Source organism: Gadus morhua, chromosome 20 (assembly GCF_902167405.1).
Source record: "Gadus morhua chromosome 20, gadMor3.0, whole genome shotgun sequence".
Lineage (NCBI taxonomy): Eukaryota > Metazoa > Chordata > Actinopteri > Gadiformes > Gadidae > Gadus > Gadus morhua.
The window spans coordinates 2,639,349-2,658,852 of NC_044067.1; the positions used below are offsets into that span (position 1 = coordinate 2,639,349).

At 50.8% G+C, this 19,504-nt stretch overlaps 1 protein-coding gene across 1 annotated transcript; it reads left to right on the plus strand.

The window, feature by feature from the left end:
- The first annotated feature begins 5 nt into the window (after positions 1-5).
- Positions 6-18,984, plus strand: mospd2 (motile sperm domain containing 2). Its single transcript, XM_030344365.1, has 15 exons — positions 6-323; positions 418-472; positions 839-994; positions 1,371-1,457; positions 1,943-2,097; positions 3,964-4,024; positions 4,119-4,157; positions 4,269-4,393; positions 5,364-5,537; positions 11,609-11,727; positions 14,141-14,234; positions 14,680-14,776; positions 16,430-16,550; positions 17,604-17,706; positions 18,264-18,984. Exons 1-15 carry the CDS (start codon positions 291-293, stop codon positions 18,414-18,416), a joined length of 1,572 nt encoding a protein of 523 aa, XP_030200225.1. The 5' UTR covers positions 6-290; the 3' UTR covers positions 18,417-18,984.
- Positions 18,985-19,504: the final 520 nt, after the last annotated feature.

Here is a 19,504-nt window from a genome sequence, read left to right on the forward strand (position 1 = left end):
CGTGGAACAATACGCGGTTCCTGTATCTCGTGTCTCTTATCTCGTTTCCCCGTAATCTCATCACTGTCATCGACAAACTTGTTGCTTCTTGTCAACTGAGAAGGCGGATAAGATTAAATCTCGCGATAGGTGTGGCCAGGGTTAGAGCATTTCCCCACCGAGAGGACGGACCCTCGGCATTAACCTCCTGCACTGATTCTGTCCGCTAGTATTCCGGGTTAGCCATGCTAGCCGACAACAGCTAATCACCCTCTACCAGCAGCAGCAGGAGAACCAGGGGACACTTGAACATGGCCGAGCTGGAGCCGACCGAAGCCGAGCAGGTAACAACAATAACAACAACACCACCACCAGCAGAGCCCTGTTATTGACGTGTCCCATGTCTTCCTCACTAACGCTCTGACGTCTGCCCAACAGACCGCCTGCAGAGTGGAGGAAACCAGGGAGAGGTTCAGGACTGAACTCCTGCAAGGTAATACCGCCGGTGTAAACTGGTAATAAGTGACCCGTAGAGGAAGCTGTCTGTCTGTTCTTTGGGTGGCTTGATGGCTTTTAGTTTGGTTGTAAATGTATAACGAGATGGTTGCAGAGGTCAGAGCATTACTTCCCGGTTGTGCTGGATGCCGTGTTTGCACTGAACGCAGAAGACGGTTTCCACCTCACATAATAGACAATACACATGCATTATGAACTCGTAATAACCAATTTAATCAAACACTAAGTCACCTCCCATTCATAACCATCTTCATCTTATTCGGGACTATACAAATGGAGAGGTTGTTATTACCAATGCCTGTGCGTGTGTATGAATGTACAACTACTGTGTTACATTCTGCAGATTCGCCAGACAAGTACGATTCCAGGGACGTGGACCGACTGCTGAAGGATGACGCCTTGGTGGACAGCTACCTGACGTGGAGGCACTTTGTGATCGACGATGCCTTGAAGATGATTGACGAGAGTTTCCAGTGGCGGAAAGAGCTGGGGCTGAACGGTAGGAGTTTATGTTGTGTTCATTGGAACACACAACAGAGTGGCTGTTGACATGGTTAGCGTGTTGCGCTCAATGTTAGTGGCTGTTCTCTTTGTGCGTCCCGGGATCCGAAAACAACGGCCTATTGTGTTCCGGTCGCCCGGTCTCCTGGCTTCCACACATAGCACACAGTAAACACCACAGCACACTCCCAAATTAAATTAGTCGGGGTTTGTTTTGGGATTCCGATGAAAGGGGTTTTGATATCCAGCGACTGTTGTGTGTTTGTCGAGATTTGCGCGTGTTTGACAGGTGACAAACATCATGAACTGATAGGAGCAAAAGTGACGGTGTGTGTTTGTGTGTTTGTTTTTTTGTGTGTTTGTGTGTGTCACAGATCTCACGGAGAGCAGCATTCCCCGATGGATGTTTGACACCGGCGCCGTCTTTCTCCACGGCTACGATAAGGAAGGCAACAAACTCTGTACGTAGTAAACTCTGCTGTAACAGCTTGTTCTCTCTAATCAATCCATCTGGGCACTGAGTGAACCCACGTTCTGTTCTTGTGACATGGGGACGTCTTGTTCAGTAATGGATAATTTATTACCATTGTTACTTATGTATGAAGGTGAGAACCCGAGTCTCTCCTCTAGTTCCTCCTCTGACCTGTTACTGACCTGAAGCTCTGTCTACTCACCTTGACCCAGACTGGGGAGACATAGAGAGGAGAGGCTCATGTCAGAGGAGGAACCAGACTGGGAAGACACAGAGAGGAGGACATTTAGTTCCTCCTCTGACCCTTTGCTGAACTTCTCCTCTCAGTTTCTCCTCAGTCTGGTTCCTCCTCTGATCCTCTCCTCTCTCCTCAGTCTGGTTCCTCCTCTGACCCTCCCCTCTCTCCTCTCTCCTATCTCCTCAGTCTGGTTCCTCCTCTGACCCTCTCCTCTCTCCTCTCTCCTATCTCCTCAGTCTGGTTCAAGGTGAAGCTCCACGTGAAGGACACTAAGACCGTGGTGGACAAGAAGAAGTACGTGGCGTTCTGGCTGGAGCGCTACGCCGTCAGGGAGCCCGGCATGCAGCTCACCGTGGTGTTCGACATGTGTGAGTCGGGCCTGGGCAACATCGTAAGTCCACCAGCAAGACTAGATTAGGACTCAGTGTCATGGTTTTGTTGTGGTTTGTGTGTGCGTGTGTGTCTGCGTGTGTGTGTGTCTGCGTATGTGTGTGTATATATATATATATATATATATATATATATATATATATATGTATATGTATATATATATATATATATATGTATATATATATATATATATATATATGTATATATGTATATATATATATATATATGTGTGTGTGTGTGTGTGTGTGTGTGTGTATCAGTATTGCGTATACACATACTGTATAATATATATGTGTGTATGTGAATACACATATATATATATATATATATATGTGTATGTGTATACATATACACGTGTGTGTGTATGTGTATATTTATATATGTGTATATGGTTATGTATGTTTTATGAATAAAGGAACACATTAATTAATATATTAAAAAAACACGTATTTATTCACATATTTCCAGATTTATTTATGTCATAAACACGGAATCATCCCGTCTCTAAGTTATTTATAGTTTATATCTCTGCGCGTCTTGCCCGTTTCGCGGTCTGTGAGGGACCGATGCTCTCTGACACGCGGGAGATTAAAGTGACCTTTAAATCCTGCCGGCCAATCCGAGCGGGCGGGCTAATCTGGCGGTTGTGCGCGTCGCGGCGTTGCGGGCGGTTCCCCGCCGCCCGGCTCAGCAGCCGGCTCAGCCCCCCACCGGATAAACGTCTCATTTAGACGCCCGTATGCAGGAGCACGCCAAACGCCACACATACATGTGGAAAACCCAAATATGGGCTTAGTGGATTTAGAGGGCCGGTGGTAGCATTGTGGAGGTCTGTTAAGCCGCAGCGCGACTGGCTGGTGCACCTAGACGGTAGGGGGGGGCGATGGGGTCTGGGGTCGAGCCTAGACCGGCAGCAGAGGTCTCATCCAGTTTGAGGATCAAGATAAACGTATTATCACAAAAAGCGTTATCAAAATGGTGATAAGGGCTGAACAATTGATCGAATTCAAACCAACATCGCAATGTCATGGAAAAGCGTTTCGCAAATCTTAAATGCTGCGATTAAAATTAAATTATCGTCACTGACGTGAGATCCAAATAGATCCGTATTACTTTTCTTTTATAATTCAATAGTTAAATAAAGATGTTATAATGTCAATAATTGATGCATCAATTCATCTCAAGACATAGGCCTGGCCGAAAGGAACAAGCAGTTTATGTGTTGAATGCTTCCAATGTTGTGTTGGTCATACAACAGAATGATTTATTGCTTGTTTGGTGAATAATATAGAAAATAAGGAACTTTAAAAGGAAAAATCGCCTAGTAAATCGCAATCGTAATATTGGTTGAAATAATCACGATTCAATCGATTATTTCCCCCAAATCGTTCAGCCCTAATGGTGATGGCAGAGGATGGACAGAGCCGTGTTTGTAACCTTGCGCTTTCTTTAACCCTTGTCGGGATTCCCGAGCTGAATGGCTGATTGTATCACACTTACCTTACTGTGTCATTGAGAAACTTTGATCTCATCCGCTTCAAAAGTACTCAAATCAGCGGCCAGTTGTCAAGATGACGTAATCACACCATCCAACAGCCCAGTGTTACGCCGTACCGCCCGGTATAAATAGATTTAAAAGACACTTCTGTTTCATTAAAAACGCTAGCTGCCAGAATGCAGCCACCCATCTCTTTGTGTCAGAGGGGGCCGATGTTGCGGTGTGAACCATCCTGGCAGCCTCAACATTTCTTTCTATAGGAGCATGTTTAATATGCGCAAATGTCACTTCTGTTTTTGTTGAGTGCAGTGGTCTTTATTGGATTTCATTCAATAATTTGTTTCCTTCTCCACGTGTTCACTCTCTCAGGACATGGACTTTGTGAAGTACATCATCAATTGCTTCAAGATCTACTACCCAAAGTTCCTCTGTAAGTAACGGCCGCGTGAGGCCGTGAACTTAACAGATCGGTTTAGCTTTGTTCCGCAGTAGGACTGGTTCTGATTGTGATCTTATCTCCTCAGCCAAAATGATTATCGTGGATATGCCCTGGATCATGAACGGTGAGACTCCAACCAGCTTTTTAATATCCCTCAAATAAAGCCTCTCCTGGTCTTTCTTATGAACTCAACGATACTAATAATGTGAATAATATAAACGTGTGGATGTTGCAGCGGCCTGGAAGATCGTGAAGACCTGGCTAGGCCCCGAGGCCGTCAGCAAGCTGAAGTTCTCCTCCAGGTCTGAGGTGCAGACCTTCATCGACCCCGAGTACCTGCCGCTACACATGGGGGGAACGGTAGGACGCAGCCCGCCGGAGAGAACCCACCGAGCACCCACTGTAGAGAACCCACTGTAGAGAACCCACTGTAGAGAACCCACTGTAGAGAACGCACTGACCACTGTAGAGAATGCACTGACCACTGTAGAGAACCCACTGTAGAGAACGCACTGACCACTGTAGAGAACTCACTGTAGAGAACGCACTGACCACTGTGGAGAACCCACTGTAGAGAACGCACTGACCACTGTGGAGAACCCACTGTAGAGAACGCACTGACCACTGAACCCACTGTAGAGAACGCACTGTAGAGAACGCACTGAGCACTCACTGTAGAGAACTCACTGTAGAGAACTCACTGTAGATAACCGGAAGGTTGCTAGTCCGATCCCCAGCTGTTGAGGTGTCCCTGAGCAAGACACCTCACACTAACTGCTCCCGAAGAGCCAGCCTTGTGTACTCGTAAGTCGCCTTAGATAAAAGTGTTTTCTCTATAGATATCTGAAGGGTCAGGGAGTTTGTACATATTATGTTGTCTATATATATTGATGGGGTCAGAGTGTTTGTACATATTATGTTGTCTTATATATTGATGGGGTCAGAGTGTTTGTACATATTATGTTGTCTATATATATTGATGGGGTCAGGGTTTGTGTACATATTATGTTGTCTATATATTGATGGGGTCAGGGTTTGTGTACATATTATGTTGTCTATATATTGATGGGGTCAGGGTTTGTGTACATATTATGTTGTCTATATATATTGATGGGGTCAGGGTTTGTGTACATATTATGTTGTCTATATATATTGATGGGGTCAGGGTTTGTGTACATATTATGTTGTCTATATATATTGACGGGGTCAGGGTTTGTGTACATATTATGTTGTCTATATATATTGATGGGGTCAGGGTTTGTGTACATATTATGTTCTTTATATATATTGACGGGTCAGGGTATCTTCATGGCTCTGATGTACATTCCAGGACCCCTTCAAGTACAGCTACCCCCCCCTCCCTGACGAGGACTTCCTCACGCCCGTCATGGAGAATGGACCAATCGTGAGCGAGGATGACGTGGAGAGCAAGGAGGGCCAATCAGAGGTGAAGGAGACTCTGGAGGCCAGCTTCAACTCAGAGGACTCCAAAAAGAGCAAAAAGGTACAGGGGAAAATACTTGCGTTTGTAAAGTCTGTTCATTTTTCCTCCTCCATTTAAAGGTCTTCCCCGGTCTGGGTGATGAGACCATTGTACCGTCTCCCTGGCTTCCCCAAAACAATCAGTTACTAAATCATTTGTTCTAATGACGTCCATGTGGCTGCCATGAATGTAAACAGTAACAAGAGCATGTCAATCTGTTGGAAACGATGAGCGTTCCCCAGTAGAAGCACTTTAATGTACTTCCACTAATGTACTTCTTACATTACAACATTAGTACGGAGAACACAGTGCTCCATCGCAGGTGTTTACCCTGGTGTCAGGCGCGATGCTCTGAGGCAGAATCAACAAACACACCGGTAGCACACGGGAATGCTTGTAGCTCCATATTTGCCGTCGCAGTTTGTTTTTTCAGTTTGTTGTCATGGTTTATTTGAGGGTGCAGTGGCTAGTGAAGGTAAGCTTCATATATGGGCTGCATATATGGCTATGATGCATGCCATGACTCAGGTGTGTGGTGCAGTGCATTGTGGGGGAAGTGGGGAGTGTGTGGGCTCTGTTTCGGTGAATCCGATGAAGGGTCTCTTACGTATCGAGACGCTCGTTTCAACGCCTCCGTGGGGACAGAGGGGGGCGAACAGCAACGTCGTGTTCAAAGAACAGATGATAAACCTCAAAGGTTTTGATTTGAAAAATCTCTTTTTTTTTAGTGGTTGAACTTTTGAATGCAGCCTAATTTATTCGTAACCACAACAGCCAGAGCCACTCAGAGCAACTCATCAATGGGAGAGGAGATAGAGTGACGACTTAGCATCGGCTCTGATAAGCATAAGCCACCAACCAGCGCGGGCGTTGGATAAAGTTAAAACGAGGGGTAGTGGAGGGAGGGGGGGGGACTCGTCTTCATCGAGACATTTCGCTTCATTTCCAGCTTTTTCTTTTTGCCGAGCCTGATTACAGCATGTAATCGGGTTTCTCCACCGAGGTTTAGGCGTGCATTAAGTGGCATTAATGCCCTGATTCGGCGTGTCGTTAATCCGGGACTCTTTGTCTCCGTCAAGGTGACTCCCACTGTCTCTCCCTGCTGCAGTGTAATCCCTGCAACAATAACGCACACATCTCCACCACCACGCCGCCCCCAGCCCAGGGCTCCCCCAGGTCCCCTCATCCCGTCCAGCGTGCGCACACCAACACACACACACACACACACACACACACACACTACCGGTGCTGCCATGCCAACCTCTTCTCTCCCCCTGCTCTGAGCTCTCCCTGCACTTCAGCAGAGCTTCTCTCCTCCAGCCCGGGCTGTGTGTTGTGTTGTGTTGTGTTGTGTTGTGTTGTGTTGTGTTGTGTTGTGTTGTGTTGCGTTGCGTTGTGTTGCGTTGTGTGTCTGCGTTGGTTCCTTGTTGTTTTTGGACAAATGTTCCCCCGATTGACCTTGGGCGGATCCCCGCACCGTCCGGCTCACCAGAGTCCGGTCTCAACCGGTTCTGGTCCTGCCAAGGTGTGTAGAGCCCCCCCCCCCCCCCCCCCCCCCGGGAGCCTGGCCTCCACAGATCCCTCCTGACTCTGCCCCCGCTGCAGACAGGCCGTCGGCCACGCTCTCCCCCCGGGCGACCGGGCCGGCCCTCTCATCATCATAGTGAGCTGCTCTTTCTGGCCAGGCGTGCGTCTGAATAGAGAACGGCCGTTAACGAGTTCATCTCAGGAGGTTCGGCTGCATATCCAAGTGCCCTCAGTGAGACCCCCCCCCCCCCTCTCTCTGCAACGCATTCCCCGTTCATGTTTCACGGCCCTCGGCCACGCCGCCCTATCAGAGGGCTTGATTAGGTTTGAATGGATCTCTTATCTACTGGTCGTTTCCATCTCAGTACCCAGATATCCGTGGTAGCCTGAACCTGAACCTGAGGACAGGGGCTTGGAACCTTTAGTGCGGTGAACCCTGGGGCTCTTCATCTGTCGTCCTCCCCCAAGCCTCGGGGGGACGTCTGTGGGGGTCTCTGAGGAGCTACCCCGGCAGTCAAACAGCAACAGCGCCGTTGACGACCAGATCAGCCAATTAGTCTCGCGCGTCAACAGAGTCTGCTTTACACAAACAAAGAGGAAGGAGAAGGGGTGATTGGGCGCTGGAGCCCTGATCACGCAGGAAGCTGCTGCTGCTTATCAGCCCTTCACAGGAAGGGATTCACTCTTCTCCTTGCAACTAGTTGTAGAATTTGTCTGTCAGCCTTTTTACCCAACGGTTAGGGGGGGCGTTAAACTGGGACTCGCACTGGAGAGTAACTTCAGCCCGGGAAGTGGTTGCGTTGGGCGATGTTGAATGTATTGACACAGTGAGTGTGAGCACGTTCCAAACGATTAGAAATCAGCAGAGACAGGTTTTCCTTCATTCCCCCAGTATCTGACCTGACGGATCAGGCTGGGAGGAGGGGCTGCTTGCTCCAAGGTGCGCTAGCTAAAGCAGCTACTGATTCTGGTTCTATTGGCGCTAGCTTAAGCAGCTACTGATTCTGGTTCTATGGTGCGCTAGCTAAAGCAGCTACTGATTCTGGTTCTAAGGTGCGCTAGCTAAAGCAGCTACTGATTCTGGTTCTATTGGCGCTAGCTTAAGCAGCTACTGATTCTGGATCTATTGGCGCTAGCTTAAGCAGCTACTGATTCTGGTTCTAAGGTGCGCTAGCTTAAGCAGCTACTGATTCTGGTTCTATTGGCGCTAGCTTAAGCAGCTACTGATTCTGGTTCTAAGGTGCGCTAGCTAAAGCAGCTACTGATTCTGGTTCCAAGGTGCGCTAGCTAAAGCAGCTACTGATTCTGGTTCCAAGGTGCGCTAGCTCCAGCAGCTACTGATTCTGGTTCTATTGGCGCTAGCTCCAGCAGCTACTCATTCTGGTTCTAAGGCCAGCCTGTCTCCACGTGATCACCACCACCACCACCACCTCCTCCACCACCACCACCACCACCACCAGAAAGACAAAGGCACCAGCGTGACCGTGACATGTGGGCGTCGCCCCGCCTCCGCTCACTGTGTTGACCAATGATCTCTCTCTGTTTTCACACCAAGGGCTGGTGGTGGGGAGGCCGCGTGTGAGGTCACACGAGGAGCTCAGAGGCCGGAGGGGTCGAGGGGCGGCCCGTGCGTACGGCGGGGTACTCGCGTGTCGTGTTTCTGGTGCTGCGTACACCCCCTGAACCCCTGTCCCCCTGTCCCCTGTCCCCTGTCCCCTGGGGACCCCTGTCTTCCTTAAGCCGCAGCTGTTTTTTCTACATTTCAACCTTTTTGAACGACTTGAACCCCGAGAGTGATCCACACTCCCAAACCGCTCCACTTTGGATTCTCCAATGTGACACAAATGTATTTTTGTATGGAGAAAAGTTTCAAAAGTTTGTATTGTCTAGAGCTTATCAAATGCCTAACCTCGCTCGACTGACCTGAGGACAGTAGAGAATACGTCTCAGTTGAACTCTAACCCTTCTGTCGACTGACCTGGGGACAGTAGAGAATACGTCTCAGTTGAACTCTGACCCTTCTGTCAACTGACCTGGGGACAGTGGAGAATACGTCTCAGTTGAACTCTAACCCTTCTGTCAACTGACTTGGGGACAGTGGAGAATACGTCTCAGTTGAACTCTAACCCTTCTGTCGACTGACCTGGGGACAGTAGAGAATACGTCTCAGTTGAACTCTAACCCTTCTGTCAACTGACCTGGGGACAGTAGAGAATACGTCTCAGTTGAACTCTAACCCTTCTGTCGACTGACCTGGGGACAGTAGAGAATACGTCTCTGTTGAACTCTAACCCTTCTCTCGGCTGACCTGGGGACAGTAGAGAATACGTCTCAGTTGAACTCTAACCCTTCTGTCGACTGACCTGGGGACAGTAGAGAATACGTCTCAGTCGAACTCTAACCCTTCTCTCGGCTGACCTGGGGACAGTAGAGAATACGTCTCAGTTGAACTCTAACCCTTCTGTCAACTGACCTGGGGACAGTGGAGAATACGTCTCAGTTGAACTCTAACCCTTCTGCCAACTGACTTGGGGACAGTGGAGAATACGTCTCAGTTTAACTCTAACCCTTATCTCGACTGATCTGAGGACACTCAGGACAGTAGAGAATACGTCTCAGTTTAACTCTAACCCTTCTCTCGGCTGACCTGGGGACAGTAGAGAATAAGTCTCAGTTGAACTCTAACCCTTCTCTCGACTGATCTGAGGACACTCAGGACAGTAGAGAATACGTCTCAGTTTAACTCTAACCCTTATCTCGACTGATCTGAGGACACTCAGGACAGTAGAGAATACGTCTCAGTTTAACTCTAACCCTTCTCTCGGCTGACTTGGGGACAGTAGAGAATACGTCTCAGTTGAACTCTAACCCTTCTCTCGACTGATTTGAGGACACTCAGGACAGTAGAGAATACGTCTCAGTTGAACTCTAACCCTTATCCCGACTGACCCGAGCTCTGCACTGATCACTTCGATGCTTGCTAACCTTTGACTGAAGATGCTGTTACTCAACAGTAGAGAGGTAGTAACACTCGCATCACGGCTAGATGATTTTTTTTGTTTTAAATATGCTCTTGTTTTTATGTCACTTACAGTAATCACTAATGTAATCGTTCGTTTTTTATGATATCAAAGTCGATATTGTGCCTTAATACCACTATCATCCTAGTCAATAACATATATTGTAAGTCTCCAATTATTTCCGCTTTAGGAACAGAGAATAACAGAGAATTTTAAATTAATCCATAATCGTAAAATATTCTTCTTATGAGATAACTTGTGTGTAAACTATTAAGGACAGTGTTAGCATTTTATTTCTAAATCAAATTGATGCTCTTTTATTATTGAATTTAACTATTTTCTGTAATCCTAATGTAATCCATGTTCATATAATAAGTGTTATAATCGTTTATATTCCATGAACTGTATTTTGATTCTTAATCTGCTGGATTTGGTTAATTTGATGAATAGAAATCTTAATTTGAGTGAATCGTAATTATAAATGTACCATTGGTATTACATTTCAAGGATTACACTAGTGTGGTTTTACATTTCATTTCAGTGTCTCTTATTTACCGGAATGTAATTTGCATAATTTGCATCATTTGCATAAAGATTTGACTGATGCACTCGGTTTCGTTTCTGCTCTGCGCTGAATAAAGAGAGAAGCAACAGTTAGGTTCTCATGTCTTTATTACAGCTCCCCCCCTGACCTCCCCCCCCCCCCCCCCCCCCCCCCCCTGACCACAGATCAGCTTGGTGCTTGTTGCTCAATGCAGGAGAACCACCACAACGCCACAGCATCTCTCCGTTCTGACTCACACACCTGTTTCTGTCACTGAGGAGCACATTAACCTCCCACACACACACTCCCGCCCACCCGCCCTCCCATCTGTCTGCCCCCCCTCCCCTCCCCCCCTCCCCCCTTCACACATACACAACAACACACTCAGCGCTGATGCAAGGGCAAACGTTTAAAAATGACCTTTGTCTCTAGACGTGTCCGACTGGACCAATAGGAGGGTCACACTGGGTCGATCCGGTCTCCTGGTGTGGTCTTGTGATTATGACACTGCTTTGCGTCTGTGTGTATGTATGTATGTGTGTGTGTGTGACTGTGTTTGTGTGCGTGCGTGCTGCATGTATGTGAGAGTTGGATGGAGTTGCAGACGCAGTCTGTGGTGTGAATGAAAGCGCTGACTGGATGAACATGAGACGCGTCCGCCTCTTACGACATCCTCCGTCAGGCGTCATGTGCCCAGGGTTATTTCTGGCAGCTTTCGCCACCGGACGCGAGGCATTAACGACTTCCTCAAAACCCCAAAACAGATTAACATTTAGTCCTCACAATGTGGTTCCCGCTAATATTTTACAAAACCCGCAATCCCTCAGCCAACCCGTCTCCATTTCGGAGAACTGAACACTAACCACGATCCTTGACTGGCCGTCAGCTGACCCCTCTGTCCGGAGCTGATTGGCCAGATCGGGGTCACGTGGTCGGGGTTATAGCAGCGGGTGGTGCCCGACCTTCTGCTCATGACCTTGTCCTCTCCTCTGTGGGCGCAGGTGAACTTCCTGGAGGACAGCCTGCGATCGGAGGATGGAGATAAGGGGGACGCGGCGGGACGCACCAGGGGGGTCCCCAAACCCCTGACCACCTTCAAGGGCCCCCTGCTGCACGTGAGGTATGCCCCCCCCCCCCCCCCAAACCCGCTCCCAAAGACCCCACTTTACACCCATCTCTGTAGTAGTTGGTAAATGGACTGCATTTATGCAGCGCTATTCTAACCCGTGGCCGCACAAAGCGCTTTACTTTAATACTGCCTAACATTCATCCATTCACGCACACATTCACACACCGACGGCGGAGTCGACCCCGCAGGGCGACAGCCAGCTCGTCAGGAGCAGTCAGGGTGAGACGCCTCGCTCAGAGACACTTCGACACTCGGCTAGGAGGAGCTAGGGGATCGAACTAGCAGCCTTCTGGTGACCAGCCAACCCGCTCTACCTCCTGAGCCACGCCCTTGTCTAGCGGCAGGCCAGCTCTGGGCGGGTGTTTCACATTCTTTCGCTTCGTGTTTGTTTCAGCCAATCGTGTCGCTGAAGGCGGGTGACCTGTAGGAAACAGAAGGTCACCAGAAGTGAACTGTTAGAAAGTGTACGTGCTCACTGTACAAATACACTTGGGTTTTTGGTAGACTGTCGCCATATCGAAACAGGACGCAGGGTGTAACTCCGCCCCTGGCAGTGGTCGGTCCCGGCCCAGGCGCTGTCCCGTCTCCCCCCCGGAGTTCTGCCGTGACGCAGAAGGACCGGCGGGAGCACAGCTCGTGATGTCAACAAGTCTGTTGACCCAGAGCCAGCTCTGACCCCTTCCCCTAGTGAACCAGTTTCCTTTGTTTATTCATGTTGAGCAGAACGGCAGCCTCAGCCCCCCCCCCCCCCTCCCCGCTGTGGTGAGCCTCTGAACCCTCACCGAGGGCAGGAGAAACTGAGCGGGGTCGAATCAATCGTCCGTCCAATCGATCGGTTCATATTTTTTACCGTGACGCCAGAATCATCGACGCGTTGATGAAAGACCCCGTTCATCTCCTCACCGCAGAGCATGTGCTGTGCTGTCCTCAAAGCGCCCAGATCACCGTGACAACGGCCCCCTGGGGCCACGGCCCTCCGCCCTCTCTTCTCCGCTGCGGTCCGTACCACCGGCCCCCCGTGACTGACACACGTCCTAACCAATCGTGGACCCGATGAGGCGCAGCCCGCCCCCCCCCCCCCCCCCCCCCGCGCGCTCAGAGGGAGCGACGCCGTGAGGGGAGGGGGGGAGGGGAAGAGGCATGAAAGGGAGATCTGCTGATCTCTCCTCATCAATGCTAATCTCCCATCTGACGCGCTGCCTCCACTCTGCCGCCGCTGCGGCGGGTGTCGATGTTGTGGTTGTTGATCTGCATCCGCAGCGATTCAACCGGTTCGTCACATTTTAGGTGTGCGCTCGGCTTGGCCTACTTCGCTTCCCCGTGCCGTTTGTCATCTCAGCGCTCATGAATAACACCCCCAGGCCCCCCCCCCCCCCCCCTCCCACCGCGTATTGTACTCTTTGATCAGAAGGTCTTTACGGACTGGAGGCTATGTACCAGAGCGATAAAGAGATTATTCACCACCTTAAAGGCAGGAGCGTTTCAGAGTTTGGCTCGCCCAATCCGAGACCCTGTAGGTTTTGGGTTTAGTCCTCGGGGGGGGGGGGGGGGGGGGTTCTGGTTTTCCTGCACACATGAAAAGGAAGTGGGGGGGGGAAGCGATGTCGCACGGGTCCAGGAATCGAATCCAAACGCTGCGGAGGCTTCGCGGCACGGCCCCATGCTGTGAAGATGGCCCACTTTGGGGCGAGCGTCACTGAGGCTTCATTCATGAGACGACAGGCTGGGGGGGAGGGGGGGGGGGGGGGGGTAGACGAGGCTGGGGGGAGGGGGGGGGGGGGGGGGGTAATCGAGGAGTCCCCTGGGTGTTGTGTGGTCTTTAACTTCCAATGTGCGTTGGGGTGCAATACGGGGTAATTGGTCGGCACCCTGGTTGGGTTTAAGGTTTTCATCTCCCTTTTATTAGCTTAGATCACTGCTTTGAAGTGGTTGTGGAGAGCAACATCAACAGGCTCATGTCGTTTGATTGAATGACGTGTGCGTGCGTGCGCGCGTGTGTGTGTCCTCGCGCTGTATACACACACACTCTGGGACGGAGGGGTGTGTGCCGGTCAGCGAGCCGGTAGCCCTGACCGCGGGGACGTTGTGGGCGGCAGGTGATTAGCTGATGTGTAGCGGTTAGACGCCGGCCCTGTGCATGGTGGAGATGGCAGAGCACAGGCCGGCGCTCTTCATCTGAACACCAGCAGGCCGTCAGCCTCCACACAGCCTCTTCAGAGAGCAGCGGCGCCGTTCCTCAGCTGGCTTCAGTCGGCCCGCGGTCGGTCTGAGAACAGACGCGTGGAGCGCCCGGACGTTGGCGTGTTTACTGATATCTGCTGTCCAGATCGGCGTTGCCAGACAGGAACCCAACAGCGTCAGAGTCGCCGTTGGTTCCTGCTCTTATCTTCTGTCTCTCCTGCAGCCCGGCAGAAGAGCTCAGCTTCGGCTCCAAGGACACGGAGAAGAAATGCCTCATTATCCTCTTCAACGTGACCAAGAACCAAGTGGCCTTCAAGGTGTGTGTGTGTGTGTGGTGTGTGCGTGAAAGTGTCTGTGTATGTGTGTGTGTATGGTGTGCGTGCGGACAGTGCCTGTGTGTGTTTGTGCGTGTATGGTGTGCGTGTCTGTCTGTGTGTGTGTGCATGCGTTATAGTGTCCTTCTGTGTGTGTAGGTATGTGCGTTTTTGCTTGTTTATTTGTGTTTGTGTGTGCGCTGGTGATACTGCACGTGCACGCATGGACATATCTGTGTGTGTGTGTGTGTGTGTGTGTGTGTGTGTGTGTGTGTGTGTGTGTGTGTGTGTGTGTGTGTGTGTGTGTGCATGTTCACTTGTGTGCAAGTACATTTTTATGTGTATGTGTGTGGGTGTGCAAGTGCAAGTCTGTGTGGGTGCAGGTGTGTGCGTGAGTGTGTGTGTCTGTATTTGACTGGTCTCTGATAGCCGGTCCTGACCTCCACAGGTGCGGACCACCGCCCCGGAGAAGTACCGTGTGAAGCCCAGCAGCAGCAGCTGTGAGGCGGGCGCCTCGGTGGAGATCCTGGTGTCTCTGCATGGAGGTACCTCGCACGCACACGCACACCTGCATGCACACGCACGCACACAAACAAACACCTACACACACACGCACAAACAAATACCTACACAAACAAACACCTACCCACACACACAAACAAATACCTACACAAACAAACACCTACACACACACACTAACAAACAAATACCTACACACACACACACACACACACACACACCTGCACGCACACACACAAACAAACACCTACACACACACACAAACAAATACCTACACAAACACACGCACACACACACACACACACACACACAAACAAATACCTACACACACACACACGCACACCTGCATGCACACGCACGCACACAAACAAACACCTACACACACACGCACAAACAAATACCTACACAAACAAACACCTACCCACACACACAAACAAATACCTACACAAACACGCGCGCGCGCGCGCACACACACACACACACACACACACACACACACACACACACACACACACACACACACACACACACACACACACACACACACACACACACACACACTACCTGAGTGGTTTGTTACCTTGCCCAAAGTGGCCGTGCAGGTCGTTTTTTAATATTAATATTTCAGAAGGGATAAAATAGGAATATGTGAAATGAAAGGAGTCCTTTCAGCGGGACGTTGGCCAAGGGGGGGGGGGGGGGGTCACGAGGGGAACACAATGAGGGGGGGGGGGGGGGGGGGGGGAAGGGGGGTTGACCGGCGTTACTTTAACTGCTGAGCTTTGAGGACCTGAGTGGGAACGTTTTCCTTCAACTCTACTTTCTTTCCGTTCACTTCACTCTTTTGGAGAGTGACCTTTAGTGAGTGCCTCCGGATGCAGCGGGCCGAGACAGAGCCCGGCCTGCTGTCTCTGGGCCTCACGACCTCTCTGTCCCTCGCCCCCAAGCGTTTAACCAACAGCAGGAGCCTTTGTTCCTGTTCAGTCGAGGGCTTACGGTCCAGAGCTGCTTTCAAAGTCAATGTTTAAGATCAAGGTCCACAAAGCACCTTTTATTAATCGAATAAACTCCAGGAATGTAGATAACATAAGAACTTTATCTCACCCCATACATGAGAAATTCACTTGTTACAGCAGCCCATGGAATATAAAAATTCCAGTAATAAAATAAGGTATATAAAGTGTCCAGCAATAGATGCATACACAATAAAATTAAAAAATCACACAGTGATTACAATGTCATGCCATAAGGGCATACATGTACACGCCTAGGGGTTACACAATAAATGAGGCTAGAAGTATTAGTTCCCCAGATGAGGCTGTTGGTGTCCAAGGGATTCTGTTTTCCTGTGTGTTGTGTGTGTGTTGTGTGTTTGCAGCAGGCTACACTGTTTAGCTGGTTTGTTTTGTGTGTGTGTTGTGTTTTTGCTGCAGGCTAATCTGTTTACCTGGTGTGCGTCTAGTTTAGTCAGTTGTGTACAGGCCAAAAAGTTTACCTACTGTGTTTTGTGTTTGTGTTGACCTGTTGTGTTGTGTGTTGTATGTTTGCTGCAGGCTACACTGTTCACCTGCTGAGTGTTGTGTGTGTGTGTTTACCTGCTGAGTGTTGTGTGTGTGTGTGTGTTGACCTGTTGTGTTTTGTGTGTGTGTTTGACCAGTTGTGTTGTGTGTTTGCTGCAGGCTACACGGCCTCTCTTCAGGATCGCTTCCTGGTCATGGCGGCAGAGATGGAAAACAACGGAACCCAAGACCTCGCCCAGTTCTGGAAGGAGGTCCCCAGAGCGAACATCGTGGAGCACAGGTACAGAACCGGGTACTCCTCACCGGCTACAGAACCCCCTCAGCACTCCTTAAAGGGAAAAGAACCCAGCTACCTACCGGGTACTGAACCCAGCTCCTTAAAGAACCCAGCTCTTTACCGGGTACTGAACCCAGCTCCTTAAAGAACCCAGCTCTTTACCGGGTACTGAACCCAGCTCCTTAAAGAACCCAGCTCTTTACCGGGTACTGAACCCAGCTCCTTAAAGAACCCAGCTCCTTACCGGGTACTGAACCCAGCTCTTTACCAGGTACTGAACCCAGCTCCTTACCGGGTACTGAACCCAGCTTCTTACCGGGTACTGAACCCAGCTCCTTAAAGAACCCAGCTCCTTACCAGGTACTGAACCCAGCTCCTTACCGGGTACTGAACCCAGCTACTTAAAGAACCCAGCTCCTTACCAGGTACTGAACCCAGCTCCTTACCGGGTACTGAACCCAGCTCCTTACCGGGTACTGAACACAGCTCCCTACTGGGTACTGAACCCAGCTCCTTACCGGGTACTGAACCCAGCTCCTTACCGGGTACTGAACCCAGCTCTTTACCGGGTACTGAACCCAGCTCCTTACCGGGTACCGAACCCAGCTTCTTACCGGGTACTGAACCCAGCTCCTGACCGGTTACTGAACCCAGCTCCCTACCGGGTACTGAACCCAGCTCCTTACCGGGTACTGAACCCTTACCCCCGATTGGGTGCTGACCCTTCTATCCAAAGCACTGGCATGCTGGTGTGTGCCATGAAGGAGGCCCTCTTAGCCGTCTCGCTCCAGGATGTCTGCAGGTCGACCAGCAAACCTCAGCCCCGAGGTCTTTCAGCTGGGGGGTCAGCCCCCCCAAACTGACCGCTGCCCCCCCTCCCTGTGTTCTTTCCACCAATGTGCTGATGACTCTGACCATGAAGCTTCGTCGTTGTCCTGGACCTCCTCCCGGGGCCAGGGGGGGGGGGGGGGGGGGGGTGACCCCTTAACGCCGGGCGGTGTCTGCTAATCGGCCTTCACCCCCCCTCCTCTCACGAGACCCCCTCCTCTCTCCTAGATTACGCTGTCACGTCATGGAGAGCGCTAAGCCGCCGCTGAGCCCCCCGGGGGACGGCCCCCCGGAGACGGGAGCCAATGGGCAGCAGGACCTGAGCACCACGGTGAGTTCTGATTGGAGGGCGGGGGACGTGGGCGGGGCCTGGGCAGCTCTGGCGCAGTGAAGGGTGGACGTGAATCCTCAACACGCGTTTTAAAATGTCAACATTATGATGATACGTATTTATATATGATTACGTTTAAAGCCGTTCAATCCTGCGCTGTAAGCGGGAGATGTACTTTCTGGGCCGCGCTCTGGGTGACGTCATTCCTATCCTGGTTGGAAATGAACGGCTACAAATAGAGCATGTTGACATGCAACCGGTAGGTTGCTAGTTCGATCCCCCGGCTCCTCCTAGCTGAGTGTCGAGGTGTCCCTGAGCGAGACGCCTCACCCTGACTGCTCATGACGAGCCGGCTGTCGCCCTGCGTGGCTGACACCGCCGTCGGTGTGTGAATGTTTGCATGAATGGGTGAATGAATGGGTGAATGAATGAGTGAATGTTATGCAGCATTGTAAAGCGCTGGTTAGAAAAGCGCTGTGTAAATGCAGTAGCAGAAGAGGTCTTTGACCGGACACTACAGACCCCCTAACCTTGTCCCCCCCCCCCCCCCTCTCCAGCTGATGCGGGTGATGGCGTCCAACGCGCGCCTGGAGCAGAAGCTGGACTCCTGCCTGTGGGTGCAGAAGGTCCTGCTGGGGCTGATGGTGCTGCTGCTGGCCCTCATCGTCCAGGTGCTGTACCGGGACGGGCCCCCAGAACAGGGCTCCTGACACCCCCCTCCCCGACCTGGGACCCCCGCACCGCACCCCCCCCGACCCGGGACCCTATATTGGGGGTCCCTAGTGGGGGGCCTGGAGAGATCAGCGGGAGAGAGACGGACCAGACCAGACTAGAGCTGGACCACTGTGTCCCTCTCTCTCGGTCGCCTTCTGTCTGTCCCTCTCTCTCTCTCCTGCTCCCTTGCTCTCTCTCTCTCTCACTCTCTCTCTCTCTCTCTCTCTCTCTCTGATGCCGTTGTCATGGCAAAGAGGGAGGAGGGCTTGTGTCGGCAGACAGGAAACACAGCAACATTCTGTATCAGTGGCGTCAGCGGGACCCTGAGGGTGAGACCGGTTCCGGGTGAAGAGACGGTCGCCCTGCACTGTGACACGGGATCAGTAGAAGTTAGGTTTTTATAAAGGAATGGTCCGGAAGTTTCAAAGAGTCTATTGTTAGCAAAAAAACAACTGAAAAAGCTCAGAAGAAGAAATATGTAGTCATTTTATTATACGGTCATACTGTACATTATTGTATTTTAAATAGGGATACATATCTATAATAAAATAATGTGATTTTTTATCTCTCCGTGCATCTCCTCTCTGTTCTCGACAACATTGCTCACGTTCCCCGCGTGCTTGCATCATGTTCGCGTTTATTTATGCGCTCCGATCAAAGACGGAGTGAGGAAACGGCGAGTAGCACTGAAGCCGAGCGCGTCTCCTCGGCTCCATCAACACCGCCGCCTCCTCCACCCGACTACAGCCTCCTAATTGAAAACATCTCAGAGTGTTAAGGCGTGTGTCCGGAAGCGGTTGTGTTGATGCTTGTGTGTGCGCGTGTATCCTCGTGTGTCTGTTTGTGTGTGTGTGTGTGTGTGTGTGTGTGTGTGTGTGTGTGTGTGTGTGTGTGTGTGTGTGTGTGTGTGTGTGTGTGTGTGTGTGTGTGTGTGTGTGTGTGTGTGTGTGACCGCGCTAAACTTCCCACCTCACTAATGCCCGGGCGCCACGGAGGATCCGTCTCTGCTATCTGCCCTTATTTGTTTTAATTACCCCGCCGCTGGCCCAACTAAAAATACACTCGCAATTAACCGGCGGGCGAG